We start from the raw sequence: 27,829 nt of genomic DNA, 5'->3' as shown, positions 1-27,829 counted from the left end.
TGGCAGCACTGTAAAATACTGCTAACCACTCTTTATACTTTCTGGTTCGGATTACTTGAACGGCTACAGGAGGTCCGGTTAGAACAGGATGTCTCACACCAGAGTAGTTTGGGTCTTTATTGTACAAAGGTCAGGCATGTAACCATGTATGCGACCATGTATGTGGTTCTGTAACAAACAATATACAGAATATGAATAAAATGAATTACAAATCACAGATCTACAACAGCTCTACAATTCTGGTATAAATATAATCAAGGATGTATTAAAGGGAATTAAAGAAATAAAGCAATGTGATAATATACATATATTTATAACTGTCTCGATTATTTTCTCACTGTATGTCTAACTCACGTAGTGCTAACATGCCCGTACATGTTCCCCGAGACCCAATTGAGGTCCACACAACATATAAATATATGTCCCTATACTTATAACAATACGGGAGGATAACTTGCTATTTAAGTGACAATACAAAGGCAAACATAACCAACAATATGAACACTCCGATACAATGCTGCGACAGCCTATTCAAATCTCCCTCACGGATGCATCATGCGATAAATATGCAAATGTACTTACTATTAGCTGCACGCACACACATAATCTTTAAATCCTTGAATGACAGCACTTCGATCGAACTTAACTGCTATTTACAACTTTTATTCACTATAAACATGTCAGCACATCCTCTAGTCAGGCGATCTTGCTTATTAACTCTCCGTGCAACTTTTACGAGCAGTCCAACTCACGAACAGAGGCGGGGGAGATCGGAAGAGTCCATTTCAAAGGGGTGGCCTTTTCTACAGCCGCCCCCAAATTCACAACGTGAATTTGAACAACTAAAAGGCCATACTAAGTGTTGAGTTATCGATAAGTTACTCAGGAAGAGGCGGTAGACTGATGATCTTGGTTACCGGTCTTATGTAAGTTTTGTCCTTTACTTTGATCTCAGCTGATCTGACTCGGTTGTCATTCCCTGGATAGACCTGTGTTATCTTTCCCACTGGCCACAGTGCACGAGGTAGCTGCTGATCCACAATCATAACGATTTCGCCTACCCGTAGATTGTCCTTTTCTGACATCCATTTATGTCTGGCTTGAAGACTGGGTAAGTAATTGCGAATGAATTGCCTCCAAAAGTGATCAGCTAGTAGCTGACTATGTCTCCATCTCCTTCTGCTAAGGAGTTCGGTATCCTGGTATGTCACTTGTGGAAGTGAGGCGTCCCGCCGCCCCATCAACAAGATGTTGGGTGTAACGGGATCTGGGTCAGCAATATCTGAAGATGCATAGCCAATCGGTTTAGCGTTCAGTAGACCCTCTATCTCAATGAGAACAGTCCTCAACACTTCTTCAGTTACAGTCTGTGCTCCGAGGATCACTTGCAGGGCTGTTTTCAGAGATCGAATCTCTCGCTCCCAGCATCCACCAAAGTGTGGTGCACTGGGTGGATTGAATGTGAACCTAATTTGCTGGCTTGCCAGTTGAGCCTGGAGTTCAGGCTGAAGAGCTGCGAAGGCATCACGAAGTTCCTTTTCTCCACCTTTGAAATTTGTTCCTTGATCTGAAAGGATTTCGAAGGGTTTACCTCGCCGAGCAATGAAGCGACGAAGGGCCATAAGGAATGAATCACTATCCAGACTTGCAAGAAGATCAATATGCACTGCACGGACGGTCATACACTTGAAAATGATCCCCCAACGTTTCTCATTTCTGCGTCCCACCTTTATGAGATAAGGGCCGAAGCAATCTATGCCAGTTGAATAGAAAACTGGCCGGTGAATCCTCAACCTTGCTGGTGGGAGGTCAGCCATTCTTGGGGGTTGCGGTTTAGCCCGCCATTTTTGGCATTCAGTGCATTGACGCTGGTGATGTCTGACTGCTGCTCGTCCCTTTAATACCCAGTATTTCCTCCTGAGCTCTGCAAATACCCTCTCCGGTCCAGGGTGATGCAAACGATCATCGTAATCTTTAATGACCAGCTTGGTTAATGGGTGACGTGGGTCAAGAACAATAGGATGAACAGTCTCTTCTTCTAATTCGCTGATCCGTCGGAGACGACCGCCAACACGTATGAGATTGGTATCAGGGTCCAGATCAGGGGCTAGGCACAGCAGTCTACTGTTACTTGGTAAAGGTTTACCAGATTGCAGATGAGACACCTCTTCAGAAAAGGAATCTGCTTGGATCTGACGGAGGGCCTTGAGCTCAGCTTCTTTATATTCCTCTGCAGTCGCAACAGGAGGAAGGTTCTCATTGGATGGTTGCATAAGAGCCTTCAAGTAGTCTGTGAACGTGTGAAATTGCTGAGGATCTGGCAGTGGCAGAGCAGAGGTTAACAGTCCACCGAAGGTTGACCTTTTTAACTCATTGTCTTGGTTTAGGTGAGCTAATAGTGGCATCTCTGGCCAGTGTTCTGCTGGTTGTCTGAGGAATACTGGACCTTGGTTCCATATGCTATCTCTGTTGAGATCAGAGGGAGACTTCCCTCTCGTTATGGCATCTGCAGGGTTGTCACCTGATGGTACATAACGCCAGGTGTCAGATTCAGTTAGGTCCTGTATCTCTGCCACTCTGGTCCCCACAAAAACCTTAAAGCGGCAGGAATCTGATAAAAGCCAGGTCAGTACCGTAGTTGAGTCGGACCACAGAGTGACGTTACTGAGTGGTAATGTTAACTCGGTCTTCAGGACTTTAGCAAGCTGCGCCCCTGTAAGTGCAGCACACAGCTCTAGACGAGGAATGCTCTGTTGTTTCTTGGGGGCAACACGGGACCTAGCTGCTACAAAGGCTACCTCCACCATACCTTGAGGGCTTTCTGTTCTTAAGTAAGCCACAGATCCGTAGGCCTTTTCTGAGGCATCGCAAAAGACATGAAGCTGCCTATGATTATTGGAACAGTCTAGCTCCATACTACAATAACATCTGGGCAGAGTGATATGCTGCAGGCCTTCCAACTCGCTCTCCCAGTGTTTCCAAGAGTCTAGTAGGTCTTCTGGTAGCCGTGGGTCATCCCACTCCCTCTTTTTGTCCCACAACCTCTGTACCAACACCTTAGCTCGAGTGGTGAATGGTACGATGTAGCCAAGTGGGTCGTACTGGCGAGCAAGAATCTGATATATGCTTCGCATTGTGGGCACTTGATGGTCAGGTTTGCGTTGTTTATAAGAAAGTGTGTCAGATTGACAATTCCAATGCAGGCCAAGTGTTGATTCTTGAGCCTCTTCATGACCTTCACGGAGCCAGAGGATGCTGCTCTGAGACTGAATTTCCTCTGGCAGATGACTGATGACTAAAGGGTCGTTGCTAGCCCACTGTCGTAACTCAAAGCCACCAGATGCTAGAAGGCTGCAGAGTTTGTCGACCAGATTCTTGGCCATGTCACGGGAAGCAAAGCTCTGAAGACAATTATCCACATAAAATGACTTCTCCACTGAAACACGTGTGTCCTCTCCAGGCCGGCTGTGATCCATTACATGTTTCTGGAGCGAAAAGGATGCACAACACGGACTGCAAGTAGTCCCGAAAGGTAGTACCTGCCATTCATAGACATCAGGGATTCGTTCTCTTTGCATATCTCTCCAGATGTATCTCAGTAGGGGTCTGTCCTTTGGCAAGAGGCGTACCTGATGGAACATACCCCGGATGTCGCTACTTATGGCAATGGAGTGCTCCCGGAAACGCAAAAGGACTGCCAGAAGTGACGGACCAAGTGTTGGACCAGGAAGGAGGAGCTCGTTCAGGTTATGCCCTTGGTATGAGAATGAACAGTTGAAGACCACCCTTTTCTTCTCATTATGTTGCACTATGTGGTGCGGAATGTACCAGGCTTCCTCTGTTTGGTTCACCTGTTCCTGATCAAGTTTGACAACATACCCAGCTTTTACTAGCTTGGTTAGCTCCTCTTGGTATACTGCAGCCAGATCGGGGTTCCTTTCCAGTCGTTTCTCGATTGCCCTTAACTGAGGTATAACCGCCTCCTTAGGTGCATGGAGACGAGGCATGTTCTTAACACGTAGCAGAGGAGTAGCGTATCGTCGAACACCAGCAACATCCACCCTCACAGTGGTTTCCTGCAGAAGCTGAATACACTCTTTGTCTTGCCGTGACCTGGTGATCACCTTTTCGCTCTGGTAAGGTAGAACATCCATTTGCCATAATCTCTCAACGTTGGCATAAAGGTCATTGACGGGCCGCAGCGAGGTGAAGAAGCATTGATCAGAGGAAGGATGACTGCTCAACTCCTGAGTTGGACCCTGCAGTGTCCATCCCAGACGGGTTCTCACTGCTGCCGGACCACCAGGGGGCCCCAGTCTGACTGGCTGTATAGGTGTGATAAGGTGTGGGCAGTCAGAGCCAATGAGAAGCACAGGTTGTACCTTGTTTAGATGCTGCAGCGGTAACCCGGAGAGATGCTTGAACTTTCTTTGCAGCACACTGACTGGGTGAGTATGTTCTGCCAGGCTAAGTACATTGGCTGTGAAGGCATTACCGATCTTGTAGACTTTGCTGGGGTTAACAGTTGGAGACACTGTGAAACTCACTGCTGCGCCGTGAACTACCTGAGTATCTTGTCTCACTGTGCGAAGCATAAGCTCCTCAGGTTTTCCCACAAGTCCCAATCTCTCTACTGCATCATGCAAAATGATGGTCCGCTCTGATCCATCGTCCAACACTGCATAAGCTTCAATCGCTCTGTTACCATTCCGAAGTAGTACCTTTGCCACCTTAAGAAGCACTTTGCTACTGGACGTTGAGCGATCAAGATACAAAACTGCACTAGACGGAACAGTGTTCTGCTTATATGGATTGACTTGATCGTTGACTTCATGCAGTACTAGAAGGTGCTTTCTGCTACAAGTTGGACAGCAAGTCTTTAGTGTGCAGTTGGCTGCTTGATGTCCACGACCACAACGCCAGCATCGGTTTTTAGTCTTTATCCAGTCTATCTTCTGGTCTTTGTTAAGAAGCTTGAAGTTATCACAGCCATTCAAATAATGCTTGTCGTTGTCACAGTATGGACAAAAGGCCTTTCCCTTCTCCGCTCGGTCTGGATCTGGCTTGGACGTGGCTGACGACATCAGTGTGGACGGTGACTTTCCAGTCCCAAGGAGAACTGTAGTTGGTCTGCGAAACTGCTTAGGCTCTCTTCTCACCTCCCTGAGATGTGCAGAGGAATCCTGTTTTGGGTGACATGCATACTGACTAGCATCCTCCTGCACTTGAAGCTCGTATTCCAGCCAATCTGCAAAGTGTAGCAGTGTAGGAATTTCAACTCGCAGTGGGTAAGTATATCTCTTAAAACTGGATCTAAGGTCATGTGGCAGTTTACTCTGAAGACGAGATACATGTGATCCACATTCCAGCTCTACTTTACCTTTGTGACCCAACTGCTGCAACATACTGACAAGAGAGCGTACCTGGAGTCCAAACATCCTAAAGGCTCTAATATCTCCACTGCGTATGCTGGATCCATCCATCAGCTCAGAGATTCGTTGCAAGGCTAATTGATGAGGTTGACCATACATTTTAGTCAGAGCACTCATAGTGTTGGTGAAGGGAAACCTTGAATTGCTGTAAGAGTCTGCCACTAAGAGGGCCTCCTCTAGTTTCAGATGGTCTGTGAGGATTTGAAACTTAAAGTGTTCTGAGGCATCATCAGGCAGGATGTTCTCCAGAGCAATTCTCAGCCTTGAAAACTCCCTAGGGTCAGGAGACTTAAGGAAAGGTATGGTAGGTGCTGGGCCTCTGTAGGTTTTCTCGTTGGAAAATGAAGGTAATGGATGCTCCAAACTATATTCGGCATGGGCTGGTGTCTGAAAGTCCAGTGATGGAACCACATAATCAGGCTGCTCAGGTGGCGGGGAATACAGGTTAGAGTTATCATACCTGCTATGGGGTGTGTAACTAAACTGTGTTGTCAAAGGGATTCTCTCATTTGTAGAAGAAGAAATGTTCATGTTTCTTAAGTCCTCATTCAGCTCAGAGCTTTCTCCTAATGCAGCTGGATATGACTGTCTCTTAACAGCAAGTGGTGTCAATCTGGAGCGTGTGGCTGGTATTGGGCGGTACGACTGTGGAGTCGGCATGTTGACTACTGGAGAGTAAGAGCGTGGTAGTGGCATTGGTGTAGTGACTGACTTGGGTAAATCTCTACGCTCAGATTTCAGACTTTGAAGCTCATTACAGAGTACAGCATTCTGTTGACGCATCTCCTGTAGTGTTGTGATGATCTCAGGAAGCTGGCTGGCCTGTCGTTGCAAAGCTGCGTTCTCCCTCTTAATCTCTTCAAACATAGCTGTTAACTCTGGTAACTGTTGCACTTGCCTTTGCAGTATAGCATTCTCTTCTCTCAGTTTTACAGAAGTGCTGTCCCAGCGGTCAGTCAATCTCCATTCTGCACAATCTGATGCCTGGCTGACTGGTGAAGTGGATCTGGAATGATCTGTAGGATTTAGTGGTTCATGCTCCTGTACAGCTTGGTAGTTAGACGACCATGATTGCTGTCGACGAGACCCAGGTCCACTGAGCTCATAGTCTTCGAAGTAAGCTGGAGGGCAAACTCGTCTCCGTGGTCGTGCGACAGGGGTTTCTCTTTCTGGATGAGACATAGCTGTAGCAGTCCACTCACTCCGGCTCGAAGGACCATGTAAAATACTGCTAACCACTCTTTATACTTTCTGGTTCGGATTACTTGAACGGCTACAGGAGGTCCGGTTAGAACAGGATGTCTCACACCAGAGTAGTTTGGGTCTTTATTGTACAAAGGTCAGGCATGTAACCATGTATGCGACCATGTATGTGGTTCTGTAACAAACAATATACAGAATATGAATAAAATGAATTACAAATCACAGATCTACAACAGCTCTACAATTCTGGTATAAATATAATCAAGGATGTATTAAAGGGAATTAAAGAAATAAAGCAATGTGATAATATACATATATTTATAACTGTCTCGATTATTTTCTCACTGTATGTCTAACTCACGTAGTGCTAACATGCCCGTACATGTTCCCCGAGACCCAATTGAGGTCCACACAACATATAAATATATGTCCCTATACTTATAACAATACGGGAGGATAACTTGCTATTTAAGTGACAATACAAAGGCAAACATAACCAACAATATGAACACTCCGATACAATGCTGCGACAGCCTATTCAAATCTCCCTCACGGATGCATCATGCGATAAATATGCAAATGTACTTACTATTAGCTGCACGCACACACATAATCTTTAAATCCTTGAATGACAGCACTTCGATCGAACTTAACTGCTATTTACAACTTTTATTCACTATAAACATGTCAGCACATCCTCTAGTCAGGCGATCTTGCTTATTAACTCTCCGTGCAACTTTTACGAGCAGTCCAACTCACGAACAGAGGCGGGGGAGATCGGAAGAGTCCATTTCAAAGGGGTGGCCTTTTCTACAAGCACAGTACTTTAAAAACCTACAATTAATAGGCAACCACATTTCTACATTACATTAAAATACCATATTTCTACATTACATTAAAATACCATTTAAAATATATTAACTTTATAATATCAAATGACAGTACAGTTAAAATTATAATCAAGTACTTGTGCTCTAGTTGTTAGTCAATGCATCACATCACATCATAGACGTATCTCTTTAGCCAAGCATTCACATAATGCTTATTTTTTTATTCCTCTGTTGAATCAGATCAAATGCATTAATATTATGAACAGCAGCTATGCTAATTATTTCCCATTTGCTTTTCTGCTGTTATCTCGGGATGCTAGTCAGCTTCAATTTTTATCCAGATTCCAGCCTCTCATGGAGACTTCAGATGCCCCAGCACCTGCGATGATCGAGCCCCTGTGAAGAGACGACTCCACGCTGGCGATATAGTTAGTAGGGCTACACGATTAACTAAATGTATTTGTCCATGTAGCCTACACTTCTGAAATGCATCTGCTTTGAAACAATATTGAGAAAAGCGTTATACAAATACATTTGAATTGAATTAAGTGCATTATATTACAGCACGAAAAAAGATTATCAAAACAAAAATATTTTATCCTCGAACTTTTAATTTGACATTATTAAACACACTTGTGTCGCGCGGGGCCGCATCTGAGGTTGAAGAACGACTTCAAGCCGAATCTCACACAAATAGAGTGTAAAAATACGGGATATTTTTACGGGAAAATACTAAAACGGGAAGACAGCTGGAAAAGGGCTGAATACACGAGAAAAACGGAGGGTTGACGGCTACTTTGTGGAGTGATAAGCAGGTAGGCTACAAAGTTTGACATCCTGCTAGCCATATCATATATGTATAACAGTTGGGATACGTTTTTTATTTTGTACTAGGCCTAACGTTACTTATCAAACTGTCATTCGCCGGCAGGCAGGGTGTACATTTAGATGAAGACTATATCACACCATGTCACTTTGTGTAACTTAGCTGCAAACATGATGAGCAAACGGACCTTAATTTGCGTTGACTATGAAGATATTCCTGTTTTTCACCTCCCATGCGGCAGCGTTTGTTAACCCATCCACTCTTTTTTTAAAAAAGATAGCTATCTTTACTTTTGTATGGTTTCATTTTTTGTGCGGTGTAAAGTAACGGATTCTCTAACGTTAAATATCTAAAAACTCCAAGTCTGGGACTTATTACCAGCTTTAAAGCAATGAAAACACCAGCGGGTGCTGTGTATGGAGTTCCGAGTATGTTAATCTTTTCTTGATATCTATTTTAACATTGTGTTGAGTGACGGGTCTAATTGGAATTGTAAATTTGCAAGGCAGCAAATCCCCGGGCTGGCCACTGTTTGTCGACTCGCCATATTGCCAGCGTTTGTTGCACGCCAGGTATCCGTGGAGACTGCAAAGTATGAATTCATTCAGAACTTTGATACTTGAATCCAATAATGAACTTTGACGTTTAAAAGGGTTGGCATTAGGCTACATATAGGGCAAAACATGTAGCATTACTCATTATTAAGTGATTTATGGGTTTGGACGGTTTACAGGCACGCCACACCCCTGTGGTGTCATCGTTTTTATGTGTGGTACAGATCAATGCCTAGATGTTCACTGGTATCAAACGAATGGCAATCTGAAACTTCGCAGAGAATCGTCTAGAAAATGTTGCCATTATTAGAGTTCTGTTACAGTTACTTTTAATCGATACCTTTAGAAAACCTCTGAAAACACAGGCTAAACCTGCTTTCTGATCAAAAACTGACATGCATACCAGTGTAAATGTATCAATGTTTGGCTTTCCAAATTTTTGCCATGTGTTATTAAAGTTTTAAGTAGAAGTTATTAATGTTGTTTATGTCTATGTGGCGTTTTTAGTATGCTCTAACTTAGACAAAACGTGCAAATTCATCAGTCATGCTACTGCTGAGTATTTTCTCCTTAAAAAACCTGCAGTTTACTGAAGAAAGGCTCATAAACAAGGTTTGAACCTGCTGCTGTTTCCTACCATCACAAACATGTAACCAATCCCATCAACTTTTTCTCCAAGCATTTCTAAGGATGCTGAGTTTTAGAAGGAACAAGGCAGCAGCAGCCTTACTCTGAGATGGAGAATAGAAACTAGCTATGTCCGAAATCGCCCCCTAAATGACCTTAAAGGGATACTTCACCTCTGGAAAGATGAATGTGTATTTAAAATGGGTCAAATATGTAGAAGAAATGTAAAAATATTTTTGAATTTGGAGCTTTCTTGACTGAGAAAAGCCAGAAAATGAATTTTTGGCTTATGTGGATGAAAGACAACAACAACAATCACTGCCCTAAGAGGCCACACCTACCAGTAATAGAGCGCAGTAGTTAAACGTACAGTATGCGATTTTTGGCCACCAGGGGTCACTCATTTAAAATAATAACAAAATACGTACTTTGATGACGTCGGGAAAGAGCGTGGGCTCACGGGAGTTGTTGTCGCTGTCAATGACAACCAGCTCAGCTCATGACATGACATCATCGTTTCACAAAATATATACGGCATCTCTCTGTAGATTTAGCTTGTCAAGAAGCTTTAAATGCAACCCCAATGTTTACCTGTGTTATGCTTCTCCTGTCCCAAACTCTTCTCGGGTCATATTTTTCACCCGTACGTTTGAGCTTTACTGAGCTGGCTGTAGCAGCAGAACGTGCAGGCAAAGCGTAATCGTGGTCCATAACTATAATACAGACAAATATATTTATATTACGCCCCTTCAATGAATGACCTATTTAGAACATTTTTCATATAGAGCGCACCGGATTATAAGGCACATAAGATACTGCAGTCAAACGTTTGACTGGGTTTGCGTTATGCATCCACTATGTGCTAAGGCTAAAGGGAATGTAGTGAGTGCACGGCGCCGGATGTGAGGCGTTTATTTAGTAAGCATGAGCGCGCTGAAGCGGGCACATACATTCGCAGCCTGACTCATATGAGTATTCAATGTGCGCGGCTCGCTAACAGCAACAGCTGGCTGATTTGAATGAGACGACCTGGTGACGCGCGAGCAGCACCGGGGACAGTCTGTCTCTTAAGAGTGAGCGCTCGTCAGCGGGCACGTGATTTACACACATAAAAATACGTACAACTTTTTTTTCTTCGTTATTTTCTTTGCTTTATTGGCGGTAGTCCAGTGTTCCCCTTTGTGTTTGGCGGTTTCGCCGGGTTCCGCAAGGAAGTTAGAGAAAATAGAGGAGTCAAAGGTTATATGACGCCATAGACGGGCGACGAAACGGAAATAAACAAACGTCCCGTGTCTTCGAATTAAACTATAAATTTCTCCGTATTTTAAAGTTGGTGGAAACTGTCGGGATAATGTAGTACACATCTAATATAAATATATAACATAGATACAGTTATTTTTGCTATTTTTAAAGCAGAAAAATTACATATTGTGGCTTTAAACAAGTCTAGGCTACCAGTGCTACTAAAAAAAATTGCACGTCCTTCTTCTGAATCAGTTTCTGGTTAAAATATATCGCTTATTCAAACCATCATTTACATTTGGTATTGTGTAACGTTTACTATAGTTGACTGTGAGGATCAGGCTATCAGTGGAGCTGCTGGTGTGATTGAATGGAGGTAGAGACCAATTTGCAGATTCATGCTCCTAACTGAAGCATAGGTGTAGTAGTTCATTCAAGCTATTTTAATGCATAAAGACATTATTTTCGAGGAAAACCTTTAAATATGCCATTTTGATGATCAAGGTTGAGTTTTAATAAATAATGGTCGATTACATAATTTTTCCTCATTTATAATTATCATCAGTAAATCAAGACTTGGAACATGATCAGCTAATCACCTAATTTAATTCCAGTTTAATTCATCTTTTGTGAGATTAGGGGCAGGGATGAGGAAAGAAAAGAACATGTCAATTGAAGTCATTTTCAAATCTTTATTCACAGTAATATGCGAAGCATGAATAAGTACATTACATTCTGTTGAATGGTGTCACATCTTTTGTAAGCAGAAGTGTAAATCATTTTTCTTTTCTATTCCACATTTCTAATATATAATTAGAGAGAACAAGCATCACAAGCTTGATATTGATGTTGACAGATGAATAAGTTAGTAAAGCTGGTCTAAACACCTGATTTTAAAATACAAAGGATTCATATTCCTCTTGGACTTACTCATTTATTATTATTTTTTTATTTTTATTTACATTCAACACTATACTTCCACTTTTTTTCTTCCCATGGTTAATGATGTTCCAAAAATCGGTATAGATTAATAAAGACCAGTTATATAGTAACATGTAAATAAATATTAACATTTTTTGTTTTGTTTTATATGGTTTAAGATATGTGATCGCCAGTATATTACAGTAAAAAAAAAATGATCAAGAGGTCCACTGACATTATACCAGTAAGGACAGAGAACACTTTCTTATTAAGAAAAATACATCTTCCATTGCAGAAAAATAATAGAAAAGTTACACTTGCAAGTACTAAAACGTTTTCACAAAACTGATTGAGAAAAGTGCCTTGAGCATTACCGTTAGTAAAAAGCCAGACTGCCTCAATAATGTATAATACTCACATTTTAAGTATATAAAAAAACACAATTTAGTGTTATACAGAGTAAAATGAAAAACATTAAGTGCATTATGTAAATATTGTTTAGTTGTAAAGCTATTTTATAGCATAAAATAATTTTACAAGAATAAACTTTCATAAACTTTCACTTGTGTTCTCAATGCAAAACTATAATTGAACCAATATAATTGAATTTTTTAGGGAAAGATTACATTTACAAGTTATTAATTTAATTTCAAATCGGACACAACTGGGAGTATTCTCATATTGGGCACTTCTTCTTATAAAATACACAAGCACCTCTGATAAGAGGTGAAAGAGATCACTGTGATCAAAACCATAAAGTTTTACACCATTAATAGATATTTCATTTATACCATCTCCTCCTAAGAAGAAACACAGATGGCACGGTCCCACAGGTATTTCACATCATGCGGATCTACTAGAAATAGAAATGAAATAATCTGCTAGAAGTTCAAGTAGAAAAGAGGTAAATCATACAGTAAAAAGAACACGAAAATGGTCACATAATATGGAAACCGAGAACTTGGAAACACAATACTGAATCGTCAGAATAACAGTGTCAACATAGTTTGGTCTGTTGTACCATTTTCTGGTAAAAGGATCAGTTTTTGAACCTTTCTCTTTCACAGCACACATTCTACCACCGGTTGTATAGATAACACTACAGCAAATGACTAGTTGATGATAAGAAATACCGCAAGGTTTAAGTTAGTATGAAGAACTTTCCACCACACAATTCTTTGACTTATGAATCAAATCGCAGCTGCACAAAATATTTTTCTTTTTCTGGCACGTGACCTTGTTATTGTCTTCTATTTTTCTCTCGAACGATCTAAAAGCTCAGAAGCTTAAAGTTGTAAACACTGAGAAGCAGCATATGGAGTACTCAATGCAGAGCCTTTTTGTTTCGTTTTTTAAATATGTGTATGTTGCACTGATTTTGGTCTATGCCGCACAGCTGAATCACTCAGAGCATCCTCTTTCAAACACATCTCAAATGTGCTCCGCTCTTTTCCTGACACCATGTGAGCGCTTGTTCCCTCTTCCTTCGATCCGTTGGGAAATTATGCATTTTTCCCTTAAACCTTGAGCTTCCTTTTCAGCTCAAAGTATGCATCAAACCTGGTCATGGCGTATTCCTGAATAAGAAAATAAGACAAATGTTTAGTCTGTTACTATTTAACTATTAGACAGTTTTTAACATTTAAATTATAGTAATAACAAATCAGTTCAACAAGGTATGGGTGCATTATTTGGACTATATCTTGGACCTCAGTGTCCTTTTGTTTATAAAAAGTAACTTGAACTTGACCCCATTTTTAATTAATTATTATTTAAGACTCATTGTAAATTGGAGGCTGTCAAACGATTAATTGCGATTAATCGCATCCAAAATAAAAGTTTGTGTTTACATAATGTATGTGGGTCCACTGTGTGTAATTATTTTGTATATGGATAAATACACACAAATGCATGTATATTTAAGAAAAAAATATTATTTATATATAAAATATTTATATTTATATATCATATAAATTATATATAAATCTATATACAGTATATACATGAAAATATTTCTTAAATATACTGTATACAAGCATGTGTGTGTATTAATATACAAAATAATTATACACAGTGCCCCCACATATATTATGTAAACACAAACTTTTATTTTGGATGCGATTAATCGCGATTAATCGCGATTAATCGTGATTAATCGTTTTGACAGCCCTATTGTAAATCGTTCATTTTATGCTTTCGTTGTTGTAAAGTTGTATATAAAAAAACGTTACTGTGACACACACGCCCAATAGGTTTACACGTTACGTTAGCCTGACCTCACACATATTTGCGTACTGTCCTAATGTTATCAGGCAGCACAAATATCACAATTACTGTATCTTCTCATATCTCATCTCCTGTGATAAAATTCCTGGGTTACCTAAGAGCTACACGGTGTATAATTGAATATACTCTCTGGTTCATGATTACCAATAACTCAACACACACACAAAGACTTGATGGCTTTTCTACAATGACTCACCATGTACCCAAACTCAATAGTTGATATTTTGGCTTGGATCATGGACCACAATCCCCAGAAGAAGTGGGAGGCCAGGGCAAACCTAAATGAGAGAGCATTGAGTACACAGAGTACAGATTGAAAGAACATATGGTGAATCACTGCTGGACTTGGTCCAAACCTCTTAAAATATTCACAGTAGTACAGTAAGAGGCCTCTGAGGCCTTTTGGTTCAATGGGCCTCATTTCAAAATCAACAAGCACAAGAATGTTGCGCAATCATCTATAAAATTACAATTTGATGGCAAAAATACCCAAGTAAGACATATCTGAGGTAGGTATTTCACCTGTTAACCTCCACTAGCATATCTTCTATGAGTTTCAGTTGGTCCTCTTCAGTTAAGTTTTCAAATCCAGCATTAGATTCCAACAGATAACTCCGAAAGAAAAGCATCTGAGAAAAACAAAATAAATGTAGTCATTTTCATGGTAATTTTTAGATTCGCAGATTTAAGAACAGAAGAAAAAAATGACCCATAGGAGATATTTTACAAACCTGCTGTGATTTGGTGGGGTAATTTTTGGTGTTGGCTGTGAAAAATGGAAACTTGTCATTGGTGTAGTCATAAGTCCACTCACAGAAGAAATTTCCAATGTCAAATCCTCTGTGGGAGAAAGAGAGGAGATCATTACTCCATCAACATTTTGTTACTGTGATAATGCATAATGCACAAGTCCTGATCATTAAGAGACCATTGGTAACTGTGGAGGTTTTGTTAGGTAGTTTCTCACATTCATGAGAATATCATGGTATTTGGAAACTGTTCTGATCGGCTTCAATAAATATTGAATAAATCAGTTTTGAAGGACATCAAGCAAATAACTGATCTCAGTACAATATTGAATGTACTACTGAATACAAATGCCAAAGACTGGCATGCTGATTCAACAACCTCCTCAAAAATAGTGTTAAATAAAATTGATAAGTCAACACTTTAAATTTAAAAAGCCCTAAAAATGCAATGTGTAAAATCTTCTTTCCAATTTTACTCAAAGCTTTTAGCACATACTTGTGGCCCCCCGGTGGTCCCCAGACCTTATCTCCAAAAATATTGTGCAACATTTAACGTTAATGTTTTCCTAATGCTGTTTGGCAAGTGATAATAAATATCAAGATTAGTTATGAAACTCTAGATGGTGCAGACAGATAGGTCCTTCACCTGCAATCTACAAGCAATGCAGTCATGCACTACATGGCACAAGCTGATTGGCCCCTGCTGATTTTGCAGCCAGTGAGATTGCTTGCTCAACATTTAAATAGTCTGGATCAGTGTTTGCTGGTCATGCAACGTCTAATCAAAGTTCCTCTGAAATCCTCTACCTCCCCCAGCTCCACCTGCCTAGATTTGCAACTGTGTATTCATGCAGCAGCATCTGTGTATCTATTTGCAGTAGCAAGTCCATACTTTCTCTGCAGAAGCAGCTGCATAAAGGATATAGTTTACCAAAATACATTAACATTGTCAAATCCATTAACATGTTAAAACCATTCTAAATGTTGTTGTGCAACATGACATCATGACTTTTGCGTAAATCTATTGCGTTATTTATACACATTTTGAGCTATTTGAGCGTGTATATCTACGCCTTTAATGTCCGAGTGATTCCGCGTGTATACGCACCGTTAAATGTCCGAGCGAAACGAAGCAAAATGTAGATCTACATCTGGGGGGCGATTATTTTTATTCCTAGGGTAACACTCATAAATGCTATTAACCTCAGTGACGGGTAGGTTTAGGGACGGGGTTGAGGTAGGTCATATATTTATATATACAGTAATGTAACGCTGAAAAGCGATTATGCGTGTTGATAGCACGCCAAAAATGGAAATACGAATTGGCGTGCCATAAACACGCAATTTCATGAGATCAGTCTGTGTTGTGATTGAAATAGTATTGTGGTCCAGTTAACTAGTACTCAACCAGACTTGAACAAAGCCACACAAAAAAGAGAAAGAGAGAAAACATGACTCTTAATTTGACTACACCAACTGAAGGAGATTAATTTGTAAGAAAGACTGTGCGGCTCTTTGTGAAGAGGCTCACATCTGCTGTGGAAACTAAACAAAGCACACATTTCTGTGGCTGTGAAGCCAGGCTTAATTTCCTACCGCTTTGCTGAACAAACACTGTCAATGTGAGTCACTTATGCCGTAGGGGACCACATTGGATGGCAAGATGGGAAAACAAACAAAACATGACTTGACCCATGCCATCCACCACTGGAACAGTGATCTTGCCAATATAGGACCCTTTTCGAATAAAACTGTTACCAAAAAAAAAAAAAAAAAAACGTGTTACAGAGCAGTTTAGAGGATTGCCTCAGTGAGGGCAGTGTTTGAGCACGTGCAAGAATGCAAGTACCCTAGCAACTGTGTTTTGCCAGAGCCTTCAACGTCTGGAGGTCCCTTCTCAGAAATGGGGCACCCTAAGCATTCCAAGCTCATCAGAAACAACTGAGTGGTCTTGAACAACAAAGAAAAACAGCCAGTTCTTTAAATAAGCTACAAAGATGTTTGGAGGTCAGGTAAAAGATTCCAATCAAATTGGAGTCTAGCTACATGATGAAGCACGTGAGGAATCGCGTGTGGGATGAATGTAACTACACAGTACAGACCTGTAGTTGTAGCTGCTGTATTCAAAGTCGATCAGCAAGAGCCTCTGTCTGTCTGCTTTCTCACGGCCACTCAGGAGCAAGATGTTTCCTGTTTAAAACATGGCAGTACTCTTAAAACTATTTGATCAAACATTGAAAAGTAACTAAAGTACATTTTTAGAAACAAAAATGAAATAATCACAGTAAACCTGTCTAACCTTCTTGCAAGTCATTGTGGCAGAAAACCACAGGAGAGGGAGTAGATTCTAGTAGACACCTGTGTTCACAAGCAGCCGATTAAGTAAGCATACAAATACGTCAATCAATATTGAGCAGCAAACAAACACCTTTTACTTGCTTTCATCTTGCTATCAGTCACTCTCATATCTCTTAAAGTGTGAACAGTTTCCAGGGGTTCTGACAAAGCTGGTCAATGAAACAGTACTAGAAGTGTATGACGAGAAGATAATTCCTCTAAATTAGAAGTGAAATCACAGCTGTACTGAATAATATAGATAATCGAGATCTTACTTGAGACTGTCCATCTCTTGAGGCAAGTTGAAGCTCATAAGGCGGGAGAAATTCCGCAGATGGTGTTCCCTGGTGAAGGTGAGCTGGAGCACTTGATCCATGTACCTGTGCAGATAATGCAAGTACAAAAAGATTGCAGTTGACAATCAACAAAAATATTAATGTTTGCAGGCGAAAACAAACTCTTTAAAAAAAATCCATATAGTAATAAAATGACAATTAATATTACTGATTTAACGACATGATTTCTATCGGATGAGAAGATTGAGCCGGATCAAGCTTAATAATGACACTATTGCCTTCTTGATTGATTAACTTTGCCATTTTGACAGTTATTGAAGTGAATTGAAACACTGAACTAAATTGAGCTGAATAATAGTCTTCTGTAGAGCTGCTTTAATTGACGCATTTGACAAAATGCTTAGAAACTATCAGTATTGTATGAAGAGCTATATACATAAATGTAACTGTATATGATTAGTTGATAAATGCTGTTTAGGTCCCAGTAGATATACTAAAGATTATGGGGTTTTCAAGAAAGCATGAAACAGAAAGCAAAAACGTTTTGTTTCACCTTTTTTTGGTTTCATTCTCTTTGGTTAACATAAATGATATTTTAGTCTGTTGAGATTTAGACTGAATTTCGCTAGAATGAAGTTAAATCCGGTCAACCTGACAGTAAGGAGGATGTAGATCCTTACCCGCCATGAACATTGGTAAGAATTTAAAACAAACGTTTTTATTATCACGCACTTGTCCATTGTGCCAAACAGCCACTTTGGCTCCTTGTTGAAGGGCATTCTCATTCCATGAAACCTGGCGATCTTTTCAGCAATCTCAGCACATATACCAGGGACACTCAGCTCATCTGTGGACAGTTTTCGACTCTGCAGACAAACATATTGCAATGTCAGTTTGCGTTTTGCTGACTAAAACAGAAACAAATGCAAACCAAAAAGGTAAAACACAAGTTCCTGTGTATTTAAAAGCCTGGAACATCTTTCAGAGCAATGGAAAATGTGACACAGGCGCATTTGCCAAGAAAGTCATGTGGTTTATCTTACAATTCAATTAGCAAGAAAAGGATTTATAACTATTAGTGTCAAATCAAGTTGTGTATTGTGTTTCACAGCCAGTTTTTAAAAAAAAAAATTTAATGTAATTTATCATAAGAGCAAACTTTAAGACTCACTGGGACAAACTGTTCCAGTCTTCCCTGTGGAAAGATACCATAGAGCTTGGGCCCAAGCTCCCTCTCGGCCAGGATAGCAAACATCACACTCTCCAGTACCATGGCATCAGCTCCCTGCAAACACAAAAACATACGGATACAGTTCAGACACAAGCTGAATCAACCTCCAAAATGTCAAAAAAAAAAACACGAAGACAACCTTGAAAAAGTGCTTAGTTTAGCTTGATTGGGTCCTCAATTCCTGAAAGAGGAGTTCAGCTGAAGTTAACTTAATTCAAAACTGTGATGCTATTACGGACGAGGAATTCTGTCAATTTTGTCTACAAGCCAGTCATTTTGTAACTGCTGTGATTGTCAAAAACAAATTCAATGGCAGTGCTGGGCAAAGTGAGTTAAATGAGAAAAAAAACAAAACAAGAGGCAATTGTGCTGAGCAAGGCAGAACTTGCCAAACATCCCAGTCATTAATTGTGGCTGCTTAACTAGCAATGACATTAAGCTTGTTTTTTTGGACAAGGCTTTGCCAAGTGTTAATACACAGAACCGAAAGAGCTGCCTTCCAATGTGGGGAAAGTACTTACGTAAGGTGTTTTGATTTTTAAACGTTCTATACTTCTGCTTTTATTCTTTCCTTCCTATTACATATCATCTAAAATTAGATTGTGGAGAGATTATATATTCACTAGTTATAAGTAATTGAGTACTGTACTTGCTGAACTAATCCCAATTGGAAGTCATCTAAACATCTGGCAGAGCAAACATTTGAAATTGCAAACATGAATAATTGAAATGTTTGGGAATTTCTTGAGAATTCACTGTAACCACTGATGTATCTGTCTTATGACAATGCAAAATTCGCATTTAGGAGATATAAGAATTCAAAATTTACAGTCTCTCATTTCCGCTAAAATGGATCACAGATTTTTATGACATCACCGTGGTCTTCAGCTTCTCATCACATCTTCTGTCCAATCAAATGCTCTGTAGAATCTGAAGCATCCTGCCCCCTATGCTATAAATATCACCAAGCCAAAGCGACCGTGGCTGTACCTGACTGTGCGTTCAGTAGTACACACATGCTCAGTGTCATCAGTTCCATCAGTGAACTGTCGGAGTTACTGGAGTAACATATACTCCGGGATATTGTTTATTTCGAGTCGGAGTGACTGTCAGGCACTTCTGAACGCAAGTAACGTTAGAAAACTGAATCAGCGCTAAGTTCTGAACAATTTGATTCTGAACTGGTTTGACCGGTTCACAAAAAAAGAACCGGTTCAAAAGAACGATTCGTTCACAAACCGGACATCACTACTGCTGTCACGCCATTATTGGTTGGAGATGTGTGTTCGGTTGCTCAAACGCAAATTGCGTTTTCAGAATGAAATGGCTAGAACGTATTCTAACCTCTAACGTTACAATTGAATCCAACATATATGCTCTCCATGCTGTTTCCATGGTGCTGTCAAGTACGACTCGCAGTCTGTGAGGTAAACTAAACGCTATTGGCTATTTGAAAAGGTTGAGAAGGCATTCAATGTGCCCCGCCTTAGCTTCATGCTTCAGTGGAAATGACGTCAACGCATCATACAAAGCTGCGCGTTTCAAGCAAGGAAGTAATCCACCAGCCGGAAACTAAAGCCTCCCTGGGGGCCGGCATTGGCAAGCCTTTACCCGCTTGTTAGCATTCCATTGACTCCTATTCATATTGGCGTCACAGCAAATAACTTTACATCTGAGGCGTTTAAAGACTCCTTTTGGCCATTGTTTATTTCTAAAGAAACACAACAATGTATAAAAGACTCCATTACCTTGTATCTTACTCTATGGCTCCGTATAAGCAGTTTTTGTACAAATAAGCTAACGATTTATAAGCTAGCGAATTTCTGTATAGACAGGAAGAGAAGCTTGCGGGCAATCGGGGGGATGTGGAGGCAAAACATCCGATAAAGTCAAGGGAGAAGCCCATAGAGAGTCATAAAGCTGATCCTCTGATCCTGCTGCTAGCTCGTGGACAGCTCGCGCTCTCAGTCTCTGTAAGATTCGGAAGGGAATGATTCAGATTCCTCTTGGCACAGCTACTAGAAGACGTACAACTGTGAGACAGGTTGCTCACGTCACATCTACGTCATCAAGCTCAGTTTGAGTCTGCGCAGTAAGCTCAGCCAACTCCATTGAAGTTTATTTCTTTTACTGTCTATGGTTTCAAGGCATTTCAGTGCCTTTAAGATCACAGTCAATACTGTGGCAAACCATCGTAAATATCGTTGTTACGAATTTCAAGCATGTCTCTGTCATTCCTACAAGTGGGAGACTCGTAATTATAGATGATGTACGTTGTGAAGTTGGAAAAGCTATATCCATTTGAAACATGCTGGAAACACTGATCTAAAATAGACAGTATAATATCTGTATGTTAATCTATATAGAGAGTGGAAAGCAAGTCTGTAGCGAATGGGGTTAATCATTCAAATTTGAAGGTTTGCTTTATTTTTAGTTGGGATACCATGAATAAATAAGTTGTAGAAATTAATATTTTTCATCATTTCAAATTCAGATTAACAGTATAATTCCTTGTCATGTCTCCAACTTGAATGTGTGATGTTACAGACTGATCTCATGAAGTAGCGTGTGTATGCCACGCCAATTCGTATTTCCATTTTTGGCGTGCTATCAAAACGCATAATCGCCTTTCAGCGTGTGTATGAACGCCGTTGACTTAACGTTATATAAATATATGACTTACCTCAACCCCGTCCCTAAACCTAACCGTCACTGGGGTTAATGGCATTTATGACTGTTCCCTTACCATCCTAGGTAAAAAAAAGATATGACTTACCTCAACCCCATCCCTAAACTTAACCGTCACTGGGGTTAATGGCATTTTATAACTGGAGATTTGACTGCGTGTACAGACACGCGGAATGACGCGGACGTTAATGGCGTAGACATACACGCATACACGCGGATACACACGGATAGCTCAAAATGCGTAGAGAACACGCCACCTGACTCGAAAGTGGCGTGTATGTTTACGCAAAAGTCATGATGTCATGTTGGATGTTACAACAAATGGCTACTTGGAGGAATGAGTTTCAGAACGTCTTTTATCTAGGAGGTAAAAGCACTGCACACACTTGCGCAACAAACCTGCTGAGGGAATATCAACTGTTCTGCAGGTTTATTTTGTTTTTAAAACATCCTGTTCTCTCAGAAATTAAACAGGATACTATTGGAGGACAATTCTAATGGGAAAAATGTGGAAGGAAACTAAACTTCCTCAAAGGAAACCATCTCTGGCTTGAAAGCATGAATGATTGAGAGAATCAAACAGGTTTTCTAATTCTAATCATATTTCCCATACAACACTACCGGTATGCAACAATGATTCATGCTCTTGTCATGTCCATGTCCAAATTTGTTCTTGTTTTGGTCTGTTGCCAAGTCAGTCAAAGGTTAACAGACAGCACATTAACATGAAAATGCCATCTACAGAAACAGGTTTTACACAGGTTTTCTAGAAACTACAAGGTGATGTGATTCATATAATTTTGCCCTCTAGGGCCAGTTCTGCCGAATATAGATCCCTTAATCATAATCATTTGTTAACAAACAAGTATTCATTACTTAAATGAGCTCATTGTTTCTGCCTTAAATTATTCCATTGTTTAAATTAGTACATTTTTAGCTAACTGTGATTTGTATATGTACATTTCTGAAATACATGACAATAATCTCTGATAACAGATCACTCTTGTAATGTGGACTCATGCATTTTCTGAAAAGCTGCTTTGAAAGGATGTGTATTGTGAAAAGCGCTTTACCCTTAAAGGTACAATATGCAGGAGTTTTGCAGTAAAATATCCAAAACCACTAGGCCAATTTTGTTTAGTTGATTACTTACAATATCCTAAATGTTTCCATCTATTTTTAGATCGTGTGAAGGAACGGGGCGTGTGAGCAGGGGTGTGGAGTCGCCAGTCAATGACGTCATACCCCCCAGTTTCCGCCAGGTTTGACGTCGTACTGCAATAGTAACCATGGCGACAGACGTGGACAACTGGGTGAGTTACTCAAATGGCTTTCCTTTCATATATTTAAAATGCCTTGCAGATTTATAACTTTATTACCACTAAAAGACATTATGACTGAAACAAAAAATTTGTGGCAAGTATACGTGTGTGGTCCATGAGAGTACACACCTCTGGTTGCAGTTTCGCTTGTCGCCAGAGGGGGCATAGTTCTGCAAAAACTCAGAGACTTGCACAATGCACCTTTAAAAAATATATCACGATTAATGCAGACGTAGCCAAAATGTGGTATATAAATGCATGCCTAGCCTGCCTACCTTCATAAACTGCCAGCAAAGCTAGCATTTTTCGAAAATAATTTATGTTTTCGAACATAGTCTCTCTCTCCCTCCCTACCCTTTTATCTGACAAAGAAAAGGCCATGTGACTGCTGAGCAGCTGCTTGGGTTTTTCCAGTGCCTGTTAATACACAAGGCATAATCACTGGATTACTGAAGCAGATCAGTTCACACCAGCACAAGGACAGTATCTACATGCAGGTGTTATGAATAGTCAGTGAGAGGAAGTCCATCTCTGCATTAACAATAACACCAAGAAAATAGACACAAAACTATACTTGCATCCTAGATAGAAGCAAAGTTTGTGCACCCACCAGAATTCTTCAAAATATCTTATTTTGTGTTCAGCTACAGAAAGAAATTCATACAACAACTTGAGGGTGAGTAAATAATGACAGAATTGTCATTTTTGGGTGAACTATCCCTTTAAGATGGGTCCTCAAGTGACAAAATTTTCACTGAAGAGTGAAGACAGTCCACTGAAATACGAGAATGAAACTCATGGAAGAATTTGACCTAAAAGTTTGAAATCACAAGCGACAGGCCCAAACAAAACATCTCTGATGACCCAAATATCTTGTCCCTTGGCCTTTGAAGATGATGGGATATTGGGAGGTAAACATAACAGCAGTTTCACTAAAATGCTTTTATGAATTCGGGCTCTTATTGGGCATATAATCTCAATAAGAACATGTCAGATGAGAAGTAATAAAGACAATGTGTGTCTCCAAAAGACACCCTTTTAGACATCCAAGTCAATAAGTCACATTCTGCTCACATACAAACAGTAGAAAAAGACCTTTGCCAATGTTACTTACTTGAAAGTGATTTTCTGTGTTTGACTGTCTGCAATCCCCTTTATTACAGGACATCTAGCAATAAGAGAAAAAGCAAAAGACTGTCCATAAGCACAAAGTGTTTTATGTGACATCTTCATTGAGTAGCAACATTTTATCCTTAAGCAACAGTCACCCACTATAAACTATAAATCCATGTCTTTGGCAGCACATTAAGAAAGTTTGTGATTAACTTTGTGATAAAAAGAACAGCGTGTTAGAAAGGGTTGATAGCTAGAAATTTATGGCCTGTTGAACAAAAGGCTTGACTAGGATATCCTCCTGACCCAATGCTTTTTTTCATGACAACCACATATATATATTTAAAAAAAACCTCTGTCATAACTGCAATGATCAAAGCCATGTTCCAATGAGACCAAGCACAAATATTTAGTACACAATGCTATTCTCCATTAGAATAAAAAAAGTCTCAATCTGGAGGGTTTGGTGTCCATAGTAATGAACACTATGTAAATCTCCCAACAGCAACATGAATGCTAGTGACAGCAATAAAGTGTGTCTAGTTAAATAAAGATCAACACAGATTATTATCAGTGCACAGTTTGAAAATTAACTCACATAAAAGGCCTTAATGAACTGAACTCGTGACAAATTAGAGATTTATTTATGAATCACTATGTAGCAAAGTCCACACACCCTGGAATTTGTAATATGGCTCCAACTAATGCTTCTTTTCATTTTTAAACACCTGGCTTCAAAGGATTGAACTGTGGACCTACAGACACCTCATCAGGTATGACATCATTAGCTTCGTGACTGCTGTTACTCTGAATAATTAACTGAAAAACATCCAGAGATTCAAAGCAACTCATCACTAATAAAAACAAAAGCCAAACCCTAATGGGAACATTGTGTCACTTCCTAAAAATGCAGTCATATTATATTTAGAAATATATTCATATATCTGTTATATATGATTTCATCATATATATTACTAAATATTACTTTGAATACACAACTATTTCTAAAGATTAAAAAAATAGAAAACAGAAACTGACTAAACTATTTCTTAATATTAATCATAAAACACACCCTTTACAAGTAACGTTGTTATCATTATTATAATGGTATGACATGAACTATTAAAAATTGGAAATGCCAGCGTAATTCGTTAAAATACCCTGCTGCAACTCCTTTGCTAATGTAACCAGCACCTATATATTTTTCAAAGGAGTAATAAAGAGTTGAAAATAAGCAGATAGAGGCAGAAAAATACTTCAGACAGAGCAATGTACGCCGTGAGCTTAGATCTCAAAGATATTAAAGATTGAGATGCGCATAAACTTGAAGACAATGCTGTGGCTTCAGGGATCGCATACTGTACCGTGTTTGGTATGTTGGGATCACCTGGAAACAAGAGTGCTCAAGGCACGCTCCTTTGGCAAGCCTACGGCAAAGAAGACACGCAAGTACAGCCATGGAGGTACATCACCCAATAAAAACTGCCTCTTTAAATTTAGAGGGAACACACACAAATACAAAATCTGTTTAGGGGGGGGGGGGCGATTCTTAATTGAGATTTCTGATCCAGGGGGGTTGCCATCTGCCTAATGAATATTAGGTTTTTAAATCTCACAACAATCACTACTTCTATAAAATAACAGGCACAAAGTATTTTTTGTTCATTTTAACACTCAAATGAATACGCTGTTTAATTGTTTTAACTTGTCATTCTTGTCATTCCAGATAGACAATACTTAGTTTCAGACTAAACAGCAAAGTTTATATCCTTCCCATCTTACTACAGTAAAAAAACACAAAAAAAACTTGACCTATACATTCATATAATATTTAAAAGAATATGTATTGTGTAAAATTTGGGTTTGAAATATTTAAGGCACAGGTACGGCTTTTGCTAAGCGCTCGAGTGGATATTATTATTTTAAATGCTAATACATGCATACATATAGTGTGTGTGTGTGTATATATATATATATATATATACACACACACATCATGTATTCAATAACATACTACTTGGCATCTTATTAGATGATTATGAAAAATGGCACCTAATTCACACATTTCCCCAAGTAAAAAACTATCAAAACACCTGCAGAATTTGTCCATATAGGCGAAGGAGCACGTTTCGTGGTTCATCTCCCAGGCTAGGTTGCTTCTCTGGCAAAGCGCAGAGGAACAGTTTGTTGCTGAGACCTCCCCTAGAAGCAAAAATGTACATGTTGGAAGAGAAAATAACTGCATTCTCACAATCAATCAGGATAAATGAGTATTTACAACTAGTCAATACCACAAAGAGTACTGGCAAACTTTTGAAAAACAATCTGTATGTTCATTTACACTGTATATATTACTTGTGTAACACATGGTTTTGAGTCACAGCCATGTTCATGGAAACTTTGGAGACATTGCTGTATTGGGCAGTTAAATATTATCTCATGACCAAAACGAGCAAAACTTAATACAAGATCATTTTAAGAAATGAAACACCATTATCTCACATTTCCAGTGAAACAGAAAAAAGATGTTTACGACTTTTTCTCCCTATTATGAGATATAAACTAGCAATTGCGAGAAATAAAGTCAGAATTGCGAGATATAAGCTCGTGATTTGAAAGAAAAAAAAAACTCAGAACCAGCAATTGCGAGTTTATATCTTGCAACTAATTTTTATTTCCACCAATTCTGACTTTTTTTCTCGAAGTTGCAAATTGTATCTCTTTATAAAGTCAAATTCGAAGAAAATGGCGGAAACAAGCTTCCAAACGAATATTATCTAGTGGAAACAATTGGCACTGCGCCCAAACAAAATAAAAACAAAACAAGCTCGTTTTTTTTTAAGATATCAAGCTCAAATTTGGAAAACAAATTAATAATAATACAAATAGTATTTATAAAAATAATAATAGGCTAAATTAAAAAATGTATTTAAAAATAATAAGAAAAAATAAAATTTTAACAATAATAAAAATAGTACTTTTGTGCATTTTTCATATCTTTAAACGTAAAATTAAAAAAAGTATTTTTGTGCATTTTGTGAAATTTCATTTTCAGGTCTATGCTCAAAAAAATGAATAAATGTATTATGACTACTGCAGCAAAAAAAAAAAAAAAAAAAAAAAAAAAACCCACTATTATAAATAACTGTTACCCTTCCTAAAATATTATACATCCATTTCAGTGGTGGGGGAAAATGTTCATTTTGATCTGTTTCTGATCTAGTCGCGCAACGCAGAATACCTGATGATGGAGATTTGGAAATCACACTCATCTATGCATTTCCAGGCTCCGTGAAGGAATTCTTTACACCACAGATACGCCTTCAGCTTCGTCTGGTGGTCGGGCTCGTCCGGTCGAATAATGTCTTTGCATTCGTCCCCACTCTCTGGCTGGACTTCGAGGACATTCTCATTTACCAATAAAACCAGAGACATAGAAGGCGAAGAAGACACGCCATTTATGAATTTTGTCTTCATATTTGCTGTCTGTTGGTTACTGGTATCAACGTAAATAATCAAAACCTGCAAGGAATAAATTAAATCGCTGACTGTCTGAGCAGTTTTATAGCTTTCAGATGTTTTAAACGCAGATTTAATGGGACCAATTGATACTGTATAACTGTACCCACGATGCTGAAGAATACTCTGCGTCAGACGCGTTGATTCGTGCGCAGTATGTTGAAGTCGAGGGGGGTTGACCTCACGTCATCCGACCACACCCATTCTGCTCTTTGATTGGACAACAGAGTCACGTCCCCTTCATTCCAAGCTCGAGCTATGACGATAGTAAACAATGCCTGAGAAATGCAGAGATTACTATTACAGCTTTCATGTATGAATTAAAGGTGGATCATTCTGTTATTACATTTAGCCAATCAAACTATAATTATACTTGAATAACAAGGTTGTCAATTTCACAGATTAATTTGACGTTCCATGCTAATTAAAAATAAATGTAATGCTGATAAACATAATATTAAGTGAATTAAGTTATGGATGAGATATTCACTTGTCATTGGATATTTTTCTTAAAATTTTGTCATTAGACAAAGGGTTTATGTTTTGTTTACGTAATAACAGAATAACATAGCCACAACCTCGATCATACTTTCTGTCAGGTACACAAAATAATAATATAATAATATGCCTATACTAGCTTTAATTTTCATAGC

General features: G+C 39.2%; 2 protein-coding genes across 6 annotated transcripts; both read right to left on the bottom strand.

Moving 5' to 3' along the window:
• Positions 1-12: 12 nt before the first annotated feature.
• Positions 13-7,440, bottom strand: LOC148977437 (uncharacterized). 2 transcript variants are annotated; one of them, XR_016145392.1, is made up of 2 exons: positions 583-7,440; positions 13-168 (listed from the first exon to the last, which is right to left on the bottom strand). XR_016145392.1 is itself a non-coding variant. In XM_089116442.1 (2 exons), exon 2 carries the CDS (start codon positions 6,612-6,614, stop codon positions 879-881), a length of 5,736 nt encoding a protein of 1,911 aa, XP_088972568.1. In that variant the 5' UTR covers positions 6,615-6,810; positions 7,225-7,440; the 3' UTR covers positions 13-878. The 2 variants fall into 2 exon arrangements, 1 of the variants encoding a protein (XP_088972568.1); XM_089116442.1 differs by having other exon boundaries at positions 13-6,810; positions 7,225-7,440.
• A 5,464-nt stretch (positions 7,441-12,904) lies between these two features.
• chka (choline kinase alpha) lies at positions 12,905-27,315 on the bottom strand. 4 transcript variants are annotated; one of them, XM_039683945.2, is made up of 12 exons: positions 26,899-27,315; positions 25,751-25,859; positions 23,659-23,712; positions 18,475-18,588; positions 18,036-18,169; positions 17,283-17,387; positions 16,970-17,028; positions 16,773-16,860; positions 14,653-14,761; positions 14,444-14,550; positions 14,118-14,199; positions 12,905-13,212 (listed from the first exon to the last, which is right to left on the bottom strand). In XM_039683945.2, the coding sequence occupies exons 1-12, from the start codon at positions 27,132-27,134 to the stop codon at positions 13,153-13,155; spliced, it is 1,257 nt and encodes a 418-aa protein (XP_039539879.2). In that variant the 5' UTR covers positions 27,135-27,315; the 3' UTR covers positions 12,905-13,152. The 4 variants fall into 4 exon arrangements, with proteins under 4 accessions (XP_039539879.2, XP_088972566.1, XP_039539880.2 ...); XM_089116440.1 differs by lacking the exon at positions 26,899-27,315 and adding an exon at positions 25,022-25,084; XM_039683946.2 differs by lacking the exon at positions 23,659-23,712 and having other exon boundaries at positions 26,899-27,279.
• Between the last annotated feature and the right edge of the window lie 514 nt (positions 27,316-27,829).

This window comes from Pimephales promelas, chromosome 10 (assembly GCF_988280905.1).
Source record: "Pimephales promelas chromosome 10, fPimPro1.hap1.1, whole genome shotgun sequence".
Lineage (NCBI taxonomy): Eukaryota > Metazoa > Chordata > Actinopteri > Cypriniformes > Leuciscidae > Pimephales > Pimephales promelas.
Note: the sequence above shows the minus strand (reverse complement) of the source record. Positions and strands in the feature narration are given on the sequence as shown.

Bases quoted from the DNA above. Each gene is read 5' to 3' on its own strand.
- LOC148977437 (XM_089116442.1), bottom strand. From the start codon at position 6,614: ATGTCTCATCCAGAAAGAGAAACCCCTGTCGCACGACCACGGAGACGA.
- chka (XM_039683945.2), bottom strand. From the start codon at position 27,134: ATGAAGACAAAATTCATAAATGGCGTGTCTTCTTCGCCTTCTATGTCT. The intron at 16,861-16,969 runs GTTAGACAGGTT...TGTTTTAAACAG, and splicing joins CCACAATGACTTGCAAGAAG to GAAACATCTTGCTCCTGAGT. The intron at 14,200-14,443 runs GTGAAATACCTA...TCTCTCATTTAG, and splicing joins ATGCTAGTGGAGGTTAACAG to GTTTGCCCTGGCCTCCCACT.